The 13,521-nt window shown below is 49.0% G+C and overlaps 1 protein-coding gene and 1 long non-coding RNA gene across 2 annotated transcripts in view; one reads left to right on the forward strand and one right to left on the reverse strand.

Annotated features, from left to right (window-relative positions):
* Positions 1 to 638: 638 nt before the first annotated feature.
* Positions 639 to 13,308, forward strand: stx1b (syntaxin 1B). The gene is made up of 10 exons (XM_019866380.1): positions 639 to 1,320; positions 6,156 to 6,230; positions 6,567 to 6,666; positions 8,043 to 8,117; positions 8,193 to 8,266; positions 8,562 to 8,670; positions 8,818 to 8,891; positions 9,349 to 9,486; positions 9,570 to 9,680; positions 9,914 to 13,308. Exons 1-10 carry the CDS (start codon positions 1,291 to 1,293, stop codon positions 9,992 to 9,994), a joined length of 867 nt encoding a protein of 288 aa, XP_019721939.1. The 5' UTR covers positions 639 to 1,290; the 3' UTR covers positions 9,995 to 13,308.
* The window catches only part of LOC109513766 (uncharacterized), a 13,230-nt gene continuing 3,150 nt past the window's right edge, over positions 3,442 to 13,521 (reverse strand). The window contains exon 2 of the long non-coding RNA XR_002167852.1: positions 3,442 to 3,684. This is a non-coding gene — a long non-coding RNA (uncharacterized LOC109513766). The remainder of the gene's footprint in view (positions 3,685 to 13,521) is intronic.

Below are 13,521 nucleotides of genomic sequence, written 5' to 3' on the forward strand. Positions count from 1 at the left end.
GACTGTGATTTCTCCAGATTCTCTGAAACTTTTGATGAAATTATGGACCGTCAATGATGAAATCCCTTTGTATGTTGAGGAACATTATCCTGAAACTGTTCGTCCATTTTCTCACGCAGTTGTTCACAGAGGTGATCATGACACCCACCTGTTCCGAGTTAGCCTGTTCACCTGTGGGATTTTCAAACAGGTGTTTCATGAGCATTCCTCAACTTTCTCAGTTTTTCCCAGCTTATTTGGAACGTGTTGCAGCCATAAAATTTCATCCATCCATCCATCCATTTTCAAGACCGCTTTTCCTGAAGAGGGTCTCGGGGAGTTGCTGGAGCCTATCCCAGCTGACTTTGGGCAGACGGCAGACTACAGCCTGAATTGGTCGCCAGTCAGTCGCAGGGCACACACAGAGACAAATGACCATTCACACCCACATTCACTGAGTGGGAACTGATAACACGCTGCCCGAACACAGGTCCGGTTTGTGTGCTACTCCACCATCAGCGACATGCCACATTTAAAAAATAATAATGACCACTTGCTGAAACAATAAAGTATCAGTTTGAACATTCAATGTCTTGTCTTTCCAGTGCATTCAATATAGTCTGAACATGATTTGCAAATCGTTGAATTCTGTTTTTAATTTCTGTTTAACACAACGTCCCAACTTGACTGGAATTGGTATTGGTATGACTCAATTGGCGCGAATCCCAGACGTTTGTCAGGGCAGCAGAGTACTGTATCGGCATCAGCATGTGCGGACACACCTGAAAAGTTCTCCTTATGGCCGCACGGGGGCAGTGGCGTTGCTTTCGGGCCTTTTGGGCGCGTGCGCAGTGGGCACCTCCCCTCCGCAACCCTCGCCCCTCCCCCTCTTTTTCTGCAGCATCAGTACCACTTTCTCTTCTTCCTCCCTCTCTCTCCTCCTCCTCGCCGCCCCTCCCCCAGTCGCTCGTCCCGCTGCTGCGTTGCGGCCCACACTGTGACCGCACCGAGGAGGAAGAGGAGGACGAGGAGGAAGAGACCGCCGGGGGGGCAGCTGTGTTCCAAACCACACGAGGGGGGCCGCCAAAAAGAACAAGCGGACAAACAAGACGCCTCTCTCGCTCTTCCTCTCACTCTACTCTTCATTAGCGACACATCGCAAAGGGGGAATTTTGCGGCGGGAAAACGACGACAGAGACCCCGACCCCCACCTCCCTCCCTCCCGGACGAGCCGTGTAATATTGTTCATCTTCGAGACCCCCTCCCCCCCCCGGCCCCCGGACCCGCCGCGTACGTGGTCGTCGAGCAGCCATGAAGGATCGTACAGCGGAACTGCGGAGCGTAAGCTGACATTTTCTCCAATCTCCTTCCTCTTCTACCTCCTCGTGCGGCCTCCGTGCGTGCGCGCGCGGGCGGGCGGGCTGGCGCGCGTGTACATGCAAAGAGATGAAGACGTGCCGCCGTCACGTGATTGATAGTCCCCCGCGTGTGCGTGAGCGAGGCGCGTCCGTGACATTTTGCCGTTTTTCGCGGGCTTCGACGCAGAGGCCTCGGGCGCGCGCACGAGGAGGCCAAAGAGATGGGCTCCTCGTGCGCGCGCGCGATGACCTGCTGGAGGAGAAGAAATTGCAGAGATTTTTTTTTTTTTTTAACCAGCACCCCTACAAAACACCCCCGCCGCCCCCCAAGCCATCCAAGCCACGTCAGTGGGTCACGGTGGCCTTGGGGGAGGTCTCATTCTTCCAGCCTCACCCATTTGAGGAGCTGCCACGCGCACGCAAGCTTCCTTCTTTCCACCATTGAACAGCTGATGCTTCCTGCGGGCGGGGGAAATGGGGGGGGGCACACGCTGCAGCACCTATAAACTATCCATCTATCCATCAGTCCGTCTGTCCAGCCTTCTGTCTATACACCTATATCCATCCGTCCATCCATCTATCCACATGTATGCGAGGCATAGGTGTGCAAAATGAAGGTGGCGGGTCTGCATGGGGACAGCCGCATCATTTGTGTGTGTGTGTGTGTGTGTGTGTGTGTGTGTGTGTGTGCGTGTGAACTTCCCGTTTCTTGCGAAATTGCATATCAATCCAATGAGGATGGCTGGACGTTTGTCAAAGGTGATCTGCCCATTCCATGTGAGAATATGAAATTGATCCCGTTTAGACGTTTTGACAGCACCTTGCCTCCATTCTTTTGTGCACTCGAGCTCGGAAAGGCAAACATGGAGCGAGTCCACTTGTCAGAAGTGCGGTGCGGCTGCGTTTTTGAAGCGGATCCCCGCTGAAAGTAACAGCAACACGAGGGTTGTTCCCATGGCACAAAGGCGAGCGTGTATCAGGTTGAGTGAGGAGCTTGGCTTCTTGTTGCGCTTGCATCTGCAGAGTTGGAAGGGAAAGCCAAGGAAATTGTGCAAGTCCCGTTTTTGATGATGCTGTCTCTGTCCATCTTACGCTTGACGCATGAAGCCAATTTCAGCGGGTCGCCACCGTTTGCGACAGTCAGTAAGGGTTCCCTTCTTATGAACTTGAATTTTGAAATCATCAATAACTTTCGGGGGGAAAAGGATTTGAAGCGTGGCTGCTTGAGCTCTTCCCATGCCCATGTCAGTCCCCAGACCTCAAGCCCATTGAAAAGCTGCAGAAGGGGGCTCCAAATGAGAGAAGTCAGGTGGCTGGATGATCCGGACCACTTATGCAAAGCCAAAGGGTTGAGTGTCACTCTTACTGTATTTTCTCGTTGTGTGAAACATGCAAGCACAAGATGAGCTGCTCTCTTGTTGCCAAAAGAGGTTTGCACAAAGTTGTCACATCAGGGCTGCCACAGCATTTGATGTCCAAGAATTATTTATTTTTCGTGTAGCAATTTTTTCCCCCACTGTATCGTTGTTTCAAGGTTGGATCTTGCTCTTTTTTTTCCCATGATTTAGACGATAAGTGAATTTATTAGAAGCTTAAGATCCCATTTGAACCGGGGCTGCCAATCATTCTGGAGGCCCGTGCACGTGCTAAGAATGACAGGGGTGATTGCCATGTTTTCCTCAAGTGGCGACCAGACATACAGTGCCTTTTGACTCATGGCCAGCACACAATCCCAAAAGCAAATGCCGCCAAGAGAAACGCCTCCGCGCAATACAGTTGCGACATACTACTTTATCAAGTCATCTTTTCTCATTGAAATGAGTGCAAATGCAATTGATCCATTCCACCACCACCCCCAAAAATATCAAAATTATTATTTTTTCTGTCGTATTGCATGAAAACACATTTGCTCCCCAAACCTACACACAAAAAAACAACTGTACCTTACATGCTGTCCTTCCTTCCTTCTGCTTCGGTGGTGTATGTTGGGGCGGTTACGAAACCACCTTAATGGCGCTTTAGCTCCCCCAACTGGCCAACTTGTACTTCCACTCCAAGGATACCAATGTGAATTCAATTGCCCAATATATATGGATTTTTTTTTCTTTACGTATCAGTGACTGGTATCGGCACCCTTCAAAAGTACGCGGTACCTTGAAAAAAGGCCGGTATATGCAATCCCAAGTTTTCAAGTGCTCTTTCATACCTCTTCTTGCACTTTTGCTGTCTTGTAACGTCACTTTGCTGAAAGGAAAAGAAGATCCTCTCACATTTGATCACGAGTCCAAGTGCGAGGCCAAGCGTGTGTGCTTGAAGATGTTAATTCATCACTCCCAGTTGAAGATGACTGTAAAAAAAAAACACACACACAAGAAACAAAAGACAATTCAACATTGTTGATTTCAACAGCAAAATGTTCAAGCAAATCACATTATCACAAATGTCCACTAGCTCCATGCTAACAGGTAATGGAAAATATCATATACCAGACATTAGCATAGATGTTACGGTAATTCCGAGTCGTCTCCCAAAATTATTTTTCATTTGACCCAAGAGGCAACTACACTGTCCTCGACCAATGAATTGTCTCCGTCGTGATTCAGGATGATTCGATTAATCATTTCACTCAATTACATGATACAGTATTTCACAATCTAAAAATCCTGATATACTCATTTGGGCGGATTCAATGTGTCATTTCAACTTTCGAATCAACTGTATAAAATTCTGTATATAGTGAATCGGGCGGGGATGAGCAGTCATGACAGCCGCTGCGCTCGCAATCATCACTACAAAGGCATTTTCAGCGGACATTTTAGGAACTATCTGTGGCCGCTATGTCAAGTCATTTGTAGTTAGTCACTTTGTGCGCACACGAGTGTGCCTGTATGTGTCTCTAACCCGAAGCCATGTGTGCGCGTGTGTCCTTGTGAATGAACATTTTCGTTCCCAGAGGTCAAAGGCTGAAGGTGAACCTTGATGTTGTTGCATTCACGGTGTATGATTTTCAAGATGGTGGCCGAAGCATCGCTAACGGCGAGTGGCTAACATTTGATGGCTACACCGGGGGTGTCCAACTTCGGTTTAGGGGGCGGGCCACGTCATAGTTAGGGTGTCCCTCGGGGGGCCGTTATGACCGTGAACCCATATAAACACCTTAAATGATCACAACAAATTGATGGATAGCTCATTTTAAAATCAAAAGACAGTAAATGATTGAGTTTTATCAACCGCCAGTCTTAATGTTGATTAAAGTGAAGATCGTTTCCATGAAGCATCGAGTCTATTCACAAGTTTTGCCTTCCTGGGCCACGTTAATAATGTCGTGGGCCAAAACTGGTCCCTGGGCTGCCAGTTTGACACCAACCCCCAAAGACACAAAACCCAGAAGGCAGCTCACACAGTGGTAAATTATAAATTAAAAAAATACCCTCATTTTTGTAATAAAAATACATTTAATATATTTGGAAAAAGCGTTACATTTACTCACATTTTTTTGTTTGTTGATTAATTGCTTACTGAGAGTAATACAAAGTAATTCATGAATACAATGAATAGCCAAATTAATGCAACAAATATTCCTTCATAAATTCTTGGTGGGGCGGATTAAAGGATGGAGAAGCCCGCCCCCTCCCGCTGTCAGTGGCCTGGAGTCTGTAATTTGCCCCCCGCCCCCTCCCTACACCCCTTCCTTGGTAGAGTGAAGGAAAGAATAAAGTAAAAAGCGCGATGTGGAGAAGTGCTGTGTTTCAAAGAGAGGGAGTCGACATTTTGTAGCAGCAACCCAGCCTCCAGTAAATGCAGCTGACTCCATCCTAGCATCCTGCCTTCCCCTCCCCCACGTCCTCCCATCCGTTCCCTTCCCACTTTCACTCTGTGACCCCTGCTCCACCCCTCCCTATCCCACTTCGCTTCTCATCATACAGTACACATTTATTTGCACTGCTCGGCGTGTGCGTGCCTGTGTGTCGAGCGTTCTGTGTGGTTTTGTGTCGTGAGTGGGTTTGACATGAGGTTGTGCACACAGGAAGTTTACAAGTTACCATGGTGACAGTCACTGAAGTGCATCTGCTTCCAGAAGCTTTTATTGTGAAGGGTATTCTGGACCTTCACATCACATCATTGTGTGTGTGTGTGTGGGTGTGTGTGTGTGTGTGTGTGTGCGTGCGCTTATCAGCTGGGCCAGACTTGCTGGCCATGTTTGCTCTCGGGGGCGTGTCTTCGTGCAGTGGTCCCCAATCATCGGTCTCCGGCCCGGTACTGCTTCGTTGGTCTTATTTATTGATTTATTTTTAGTCTTTGATGACCTTCCAAAGGGCAATATACATTTCGGCTGTGTTATTATATGATGGAAGATTGTGACAGTACAGTGAGCAGCTGTGAGCATATTTACTTGACCGGACACGGCGGCGGAAACGTGCGTGACGGCAGCAAGTTGAAGCCGTACACACAAAGTAAGAAGAAGATGCTTTACAGTGGCAATTCAAAAAAAATGTGAAGTCGCGACGTGTAATGTGTGCAGCGGTGTGACATTGTCGGGTGCTTTGTACAACGGGTGTGTGTGTGATGTTGTGTGACACTGCGTGTGGCTGTGTGACATTGGATGGGCCCCGTCTGGGGTTGTGTGTCACTGTGTGACATTTCGTAATGTGTCTGGCAGTGCGCCATTGCACGTGGGTGTGCGAGATTGTGTCGTGCTGCGTGCGTGCCGTTGTGTGACAAGCATGTGGATACGGTTGCTACCATGTGACATTGTGCGACGTGGGATTTTATGTGTCGCCGGGTGCCGTCGTGTGACGTCGTGTGCTTGTACTGCAGGCTAAGGACAGTGATGATGATGAAGAGGTGGTGCAGGTGGATCGAGACCACTTCATGGACGAGTTCTTTGAGCAGGTAACGTATGTCTCACAAACGCACACGAGCGACACAAGTGCACATGGACACGTGTACGCGCGCATGCATATACACACCCATGCACACATTCAAGCCAATGCACACGGACAGTGCACACACACACACGTGCAAACACACTTGCAAATAATCACACACACGCAGATACTCACACGTACACAAACACACACACGTACGATACAAGCAAACATATGCACATGTAACACGTTCACACAAATACAGAAACGTATCCATCTAGTGTTGGCGTGTTGTGACAGGAAGTGTGTGTGTGTGTGTGTGTGTGTGTGTGTGTGTGTGCGTGCGTGCTCACATATGAAGGTGGAGGAGATACGCGGCTGCATCGAGAAGTTGTCCGAGGATGTGGAGCAGGTGAAGAAGCAGCACAGCGCCATCTTGGCAGCGCCCAACCCTGACGAAAGTAAGCTAATTGTAATCTTCGTTAGCATGGCGGTACAGGGTTCAAGCTACCGAGTGTTCATTTGCATTAGTGTTAGTGTCACTCCCGTGGGAAACAAGATGAACATCGGACCACTTTGGAACATCTTCATCCCACTCTGTCATGCCGTCAGGATCGGAAAGTTGCTTTCTATCTGACGTTAGCGTCTTAAAGGCATTTTCGCAATCCTTTACACTTAATTGACTTGCGTACATATTAATGTAACGCGTCGTTTTTTTCAGCATCAACAATGCGCGCATCATCTACGTTTACCAAACTGAAAATGGGTTTCCACGTCATCGAATGCCCAGGAATGTTGCGGAAAGTGCTCGAGAGACTCCTGACATTGTCCGTGAATCTGCAAGGTTGTTTTGAGTGACAGTTGTTGTCGTTATCTTTGACTTTAATTGAATCGCAGTTGGGACATGAAGAACAGAGTGGACATTTGTGCTGATACTAGTCATGCAGCCACGCAGAGGCTTTATTTCTTGAGCACGGCAATGACTTGACGCCATCGTTAGTTGACGTCTCCATGAAGCGAGGAGCTTGAGGAGCATTGCCTCGTATCCCTAAAATTTTACCTCCTCCCGCCTTGCTACTCTGGCGATAAAACGAACCGCTACATACACGCCGGACGATATTTACTTCCCCAAAAATTTTGAGAGCGCCAGCCTACTTGCTCTGCGCTCTCAAAGCAGGGGAGGCGCGGCGCTCGTTAATTGGACGTTGAGTGACGTTAAGGCGAATTTGCGTTCATTTCGTCAGCCCTGCGATATATGCATTTGCATATAGTGGACTACATAGCGGACTCGTGACTACGTAGCGGACTAGATTGGGATTTTGATACGGTGCACTGCAGAGTTGCCTCATGAGTCAAGTGTCAAAACAGTTTTGGAGCGCCGTGCATGACATCATTGCCCGACGCAGAATTTCACCATTTCCGCATCAATGTCACCAATTTTGATGTCCACATGTGATCACTGCTGATTGATTTAGTTTTGTTTTTTTTTTCTTGTTTGTCAATCCCTCCCTTGCTTCCTGTCAGCCATGTTTGCGTTTGCATGTTGCATGCCGACCTCGCCAGTCGTCTGCGTCCGGCGCTTCCACTCGCTTAAGCGCACGTGAGTTTTGTCTGGCCAAACCCCGCCTGTCACTAACATGACCTTTGACCCCCTTCCAACGACCTTTGAGGCGATGCATGATGGGAAAGGTGGTTCCTGTGGCGACACAACATCTTCATAGTCACACACACACACACACACACACACACACACACACACACACACACACTAGTTGGCATGTTGCTAATGGGAGTGCCGACAGGAATGAGCCGCAGCGTGTTGTCATGTGACCCACAGAGACCAAACAGGAGTTGGAGGATCTGACGGCCGACATCAAGAAGACCGCCAATAAAGTTCGTTCAAAATTAAAAGGTAAACTCTGGCCAGGAAGTGAGGCATTCTTTGGGTTTTCACAATAAAAGCACTGGCCCGTGTGTCTCCCTGCAGCAATCGAGCAGAGCATCGAGCAGGAAGAAGGTCTCAACAGATCCTCGGCGGACCTCAGGATCCGTAAGACGCAGGTAAGGCACCCTATGCCAGCGGGGGAGTGGTCAGGGACAGCAAAGCTTTCATTAGTTGGGGCAACAACGCTACCATAGGACTAGACTAGCATATTCATCCCCCAAGATGGACACAGGCCCCAACCACGCATGGGATCATCCTTTAGGAATGCAAAAAAGATTTAAAAGAGGGGCATCAAAATGTTGGCTAAGTCCCCACTGGAGGCTCACATCGTAACTGTCGCAAAAAAAAAAACACTAGAGCCTCCGCCGCATCACAGCCGTTGTGAAGTTGTTTTCCGGTGTCGTCCCGCAGCACTCGACACTGTCCCGCAAGTTTGTGGAGGTGATGACCGAGTACAACACCACGCAGTCCAAATATCGAGACCGCTGCAAGGACCGCATCCAGAGGCAGCTGGAGATCAGTATGTGGCACATGTGTCTCACACACACGCACGATCATACACACACGCAATAAAGACAACAACTTGGGTGTGCTAACAACTGTGTGTCTGTGTGTGTGTGTGTGTGTGTGTGTGTGTGTGTGTGTGTGTGCGCGCGCGCATATGTAGCCGGAAGAACCACTACCAACGAGGAGCTGGAAGACATGTTGGAGAGTGGCAAGCTGGCCATCTTCACCGATGATGTAAGCACCGCACCTGTGCTAGCCAACATGGCCACCGGCCAAGATGGTCGCCGGCCAAGATGGCCGCCGTCTGGCGGGTGCGCTGACACATCAAGTGAACACGGCCTCTGTCACACGACCTCTGTCAAATGATGCCGCCCGCAAGAGCTTTTAATTTGAAGGGGGAGGGGGGACGCTTGGTATTGTCCCGCCCCCTTCATCTTAGCAGCTCTCCAAGGCCAGGTTACGTCACCTCTGTAAATGACTTCTCAGAGACCCGTCAATGACAAAGATCGCCGCTAACTACCTCATCTGGACCTGTCATGACTTGTTCCGCACCTGTCAATGACTTGTCACAAACCTGTCACAGACTTGTCACGGCCCGACCAATGACTTGATTCCGACCTGTCAATGACTTGTCACAGACGTGCCAGTGACTTGTGAATGAGCTGTTCCCGACTTGTCAATGACTTGTCAGATCAAGATGGATTCCCAGATGACCAAACAGGCCCTGAACGAGATTGAGACCCGGCACACCGAGATCATCAAGTTGGAGAACAGCATCCGGGAGCTTCATGACATGTTTGTGGACATGGCCATGCTGGTGGAGAGTCAGGTATGCAGTACGGCGCCGTAGCATCCAAGTATTCGACCCACTGGGGTCCACCGGTCCTTCACCTGTGCTGTGCTGGTTTTCAGGGCGAGATGATCGACAGAATCGAATACAACGTGGAGCACTCCGTCGACTACGTGGAGCGAGCCGTGTCCGACACCAAGAAGGCCGTCAAGTATCAGAGCCAAGCTCGCAAGGTAAACCAAACCATCATCAAAACTGGTACCAGGACTAAAACGGGATTTTTGAATCACAAATAGAACTGCAATCATACCCAGAACCTTGCTCCCATACCCTCAATCGAACCTCAAACACAGCCAAAACAATTCCAGATGAGTGAGGATTTACTAATGTACAGATTTATATTGGGTTAGCTCTGTTGCTATGCTAGCGCATTTTCATAACCTCGTAAATAATTGTCGTCCCTCAGAAAAAGATCATGATAATCATCTGCTGCGTGATCCTGGGCGTGGTCCTGGCGTCCACCATCGGCGGGACTTTGGGCTTCTGAGCTTCCGGGGACGCCCGTCGCCGTGACGACGCCCGTCGCCGTGACGACGGCCATCACCGCCGCCGCGACGACGGCCATCGCCGCCGTGACGACCGCCTGCGGCAGACCGACGGGAGCTGGAGAAGAAAAAGCCCAAAAACTTGAACCACAAATGCAAGAAGATAACCAATCAGCAAACGGGACACACTTGGGGTGGGCCGAGGTCCCAAATTCCCACCAAAAGCAACACCCTCAAATGCACCACGCTGTCAGTGTAGAGCGCGTAAACCAGCTCGCCAGCCGCCCACAATTTACTTTGCTTCTTTCTTCTTTGGAGCATCGCTTTCCTTTTTTTTTGTTTGTTTTTTTGTTTTGGAGTTTTGTTTTTTTTTTGTTGACGGGACGGTGATGGCGACAGCGACGGTGGGCGTCACCTGCCAGGGAAAGTCCACCGGTGCCGTCCCGCACAAATAGTCCTCCACGCTCCGACCCCGCCCCCAGACAAACATGCCCAATGGCTGTGTTCCGAATCCCTCCCGAGTCACTATTTCGCACAAGCTATCGTGAATGAGGGGCCAGTCATTAGCGAGCATGCTATCATTACTTTAGCCATTTGACATTCACCATTTTTTTTTTCTGAACCTGTCCTCCGATTTTCACTGAAAAACTCACACTCGGGCCAAAAGGAGTACAGTATTGCTTTGGCGCCATCTGTTGGTACCTTGGTGCTGAAGTGAGTTGAGGAGCTTTATTTTGACAAATGTAGCCCTTTGCCGCCATCTTTTGGCATCCGCAATATATTATAAAGTTACGTTAAATAATAGATTTGTTAATTGTGGTGTGAAATTATCCTCAATATAAGTAGAGCAATTTGTTTACTCAACTACTCCATTTACAACAATAAAAAGTTACTCTATTTAGTTGATCATAATTCATTACAAAAGGCGACATTGATCTCGTAATAACATCATTACATCGGGAATCATTCCCTACATCCGAGTCACGACAAAGGGATTTCTAGTGGACATTTTAGGAACTATCAAGGTCCCCAATATCGAAATCCTAATATTTTGGAGTGACGGATTCCCAACACAGCCAAAGCATCCCGCGGGTCCTTCATGACTCTGAGACGACCCCTCATTGGTCACTCATGTCAGTCAGCGCTCCACCCACGTTCACCCGATTGATTGGAACAAAATCCGGTGTTTATGTGACGGGGAGGGGGCCTCGGGGGGTCATTTGAAGGTGGCAAGTTTTCACGGTAACACACCAAGCAAAGAGTAGGGAGGACGAGAGGCCTCGGGCGGGGCGGAGTCAATGGCGGGGTGGTCAATCTATGCAGTTTAGATTACAAGCGTGGCCGGCCCCGCCCTTTGACCGCAGCCCCGCCCACCTAAGTCTTGCAGCCATGTTTTGTGGCGCTTGGTGCTCGTTTTACATGACTGCCTCTTGTCACTTTCTGTTGACGTCACTTCCTGTTGACATCGCCTGAGCCGTCTTTGTCGCTGCCTTCTCGACGAGTGCAACAAAGTTGCCCAGTGTGCTAGCTTTGCTCTAGCCTAGCCTTAGCATTAGCATAGTTTATGTTATCAAAGATTCCAGACAGAGAAGGAAAAAGCCCACAATCCATCTTAAGATGTTTCGCAGCAGGAAGCTACCGTCCTTCTTCAGTAGTAGAGTGAACTAAGGTGAAGCCGCACATGAGACTTAAGGTCACTTTGCCCCATAGTGCAACGATAAGAAAACACAGTGAACTTCCTCTTAAAGAATATAATGTGTTTGCGGCCTTGTTATGTTTCTTTTTTTTTCACTCCAAACGGGGTGTTTGAATTCCCAACATACAAGCTTGGCACCATTAGCTTTGTTAGCATAGCGCATGTCTAATTGTTGTGGTTCTGTGATGCTAAGGCCCGCCTGCCGCCGCTAGCAAGGCTAACTAGCCTAACAAGCACCGTAATGCCACAGACGGCACTCGGCGTTCAAGCAATAACGTCAGCTAGCGATCGCTCCCTCGTTGCATCAGCATCGGCATCGCAAGCCATGCTACCACTAGCACGGATCGCAGCGGCTCGGGCGGCAACAGGAAGTGGGAGACAGCGCTTTTGTTCAGTTTCTGCATGTTGTGTAGTCTTTTGCGCTTTTAGCTGTGTGACGTTGTTGCGGCAAACAAAACAAAACAAAACAAAGCGTTTGTAGCCTGTTTTCTTTTCATTCCCAAAACCAAAACCGACTTGCGCGTGCACCAAAGTTTTATCGTGTTGTGTTGAAACCAAACGTGTCGGCCGCGCCTCCTCGCTCGCTCGCTCTCCTCCTGTCAGGTACTCAAGTCGCTCCTTTTCCACAGTTGTCGGTCAAGTCGGTTACGCCGGGACGTCTTAGTTTGTCTACGCCGCCATCATCGTCCCTCGACAAACGCAAACATGGCGGCACGAAGGAAGGAGAAGTGTGTTCAAAATTGACCACTCATTACCGACTCCCCGATCACTACAAAGTGATTTTCAGTGGACATTTTCGAAACACTCTATGTTCCCTCGACAAAATGGTGTGCAGTACAGGTATATTGTGATTTGGGAGTCAGGGAATGAGTGAATGACTCTGAACATCATTGCTGTGTTCGGAACCATTTACTAATTCCAGAGGCATTTTCGGCTTAGGAACCATCTAGGTCAGGGGTCTCAAACTCAATTTATGTGGCAATGGCTGGAGATCGAGTCTGGGTGTGTCTCAGTTGCATGAAGTATACCATGTCTCCTGTTTTTTTTTTTAAAAAAAGGCATGACTGGGACAAGGTGACAGGATATCTTGTCCTTCCACTTCAAAACGTGTTGTCATGAGCCCGAGTTATGCGAGCTCAGGGGGTGGGGCCACACTAACATTCGACTTTGATGCCAAGAAGGGGGCCGAAAAATCTCATCCGGTGGGCCGCAAGTTTGAGAGCCCTGATCTCGGTGCACTATTTGAAAATCTCCGCGTGGCGAGCGAGTCGGGACTGAGTGAATGATGCATGATGACGCAACGACGGTGTTCAGACACATTCGCTCATTCCCGACTCCTGAATGACTACAAAGGGATTTTCAGTTGACAATTTAGGAACTAATCGAGGTCCACTTGATGAAAATACCAATAGAGAGTCATTGGGATTACGTGAACAATTCTGAAGACACAGCCTCAGTGGTGTCCTTGGTATTTTTGGAAAGATGACAGCGTGGATCAGGATATCCCCACCCCCTCCTTTCCTCTCTACGAGACCGCCTCCCTCCCATCTGCTCCCCAATATCACTGCTTCTCCAAAAGGTGAAAATATAAGAAGTAAAAAAAAAAAAACATGAAAGAAATAATACTAACAGTGGAAAAAAAAGCATGCAAAGCGTTGTGGAGTTTTGCATGGTGATGTTTTTGTATCCCGACCTGCCGCCATGTTGCGCACTTTACCGCTCATCGGCTCTGTCTTTGTTAGCACGTTAGCACGTCAACCAGCTTCTTTTTACATCACCCGTGGTGCCCCTCCCACTAAGCCCCCCCCAGCCCCCACACCTTATGAACCCCCC

Source organism: Hippocampus comes, unplaced genomic scaffold (assembly GCF_001891065.2).
Source record: "Hippocampus comes isolate QL1 unplaced genomic scaffold, H_comes_QL1_v1.1 scaffold99, whole genome shotgun sequence".
Classification (NCBI taxonomy): Eukaryota; Metazoa; Chordata; class Actinopteri; order Syngnathiformes; family Syngnathidae; genus Hippocampus; species Hippocampus comes.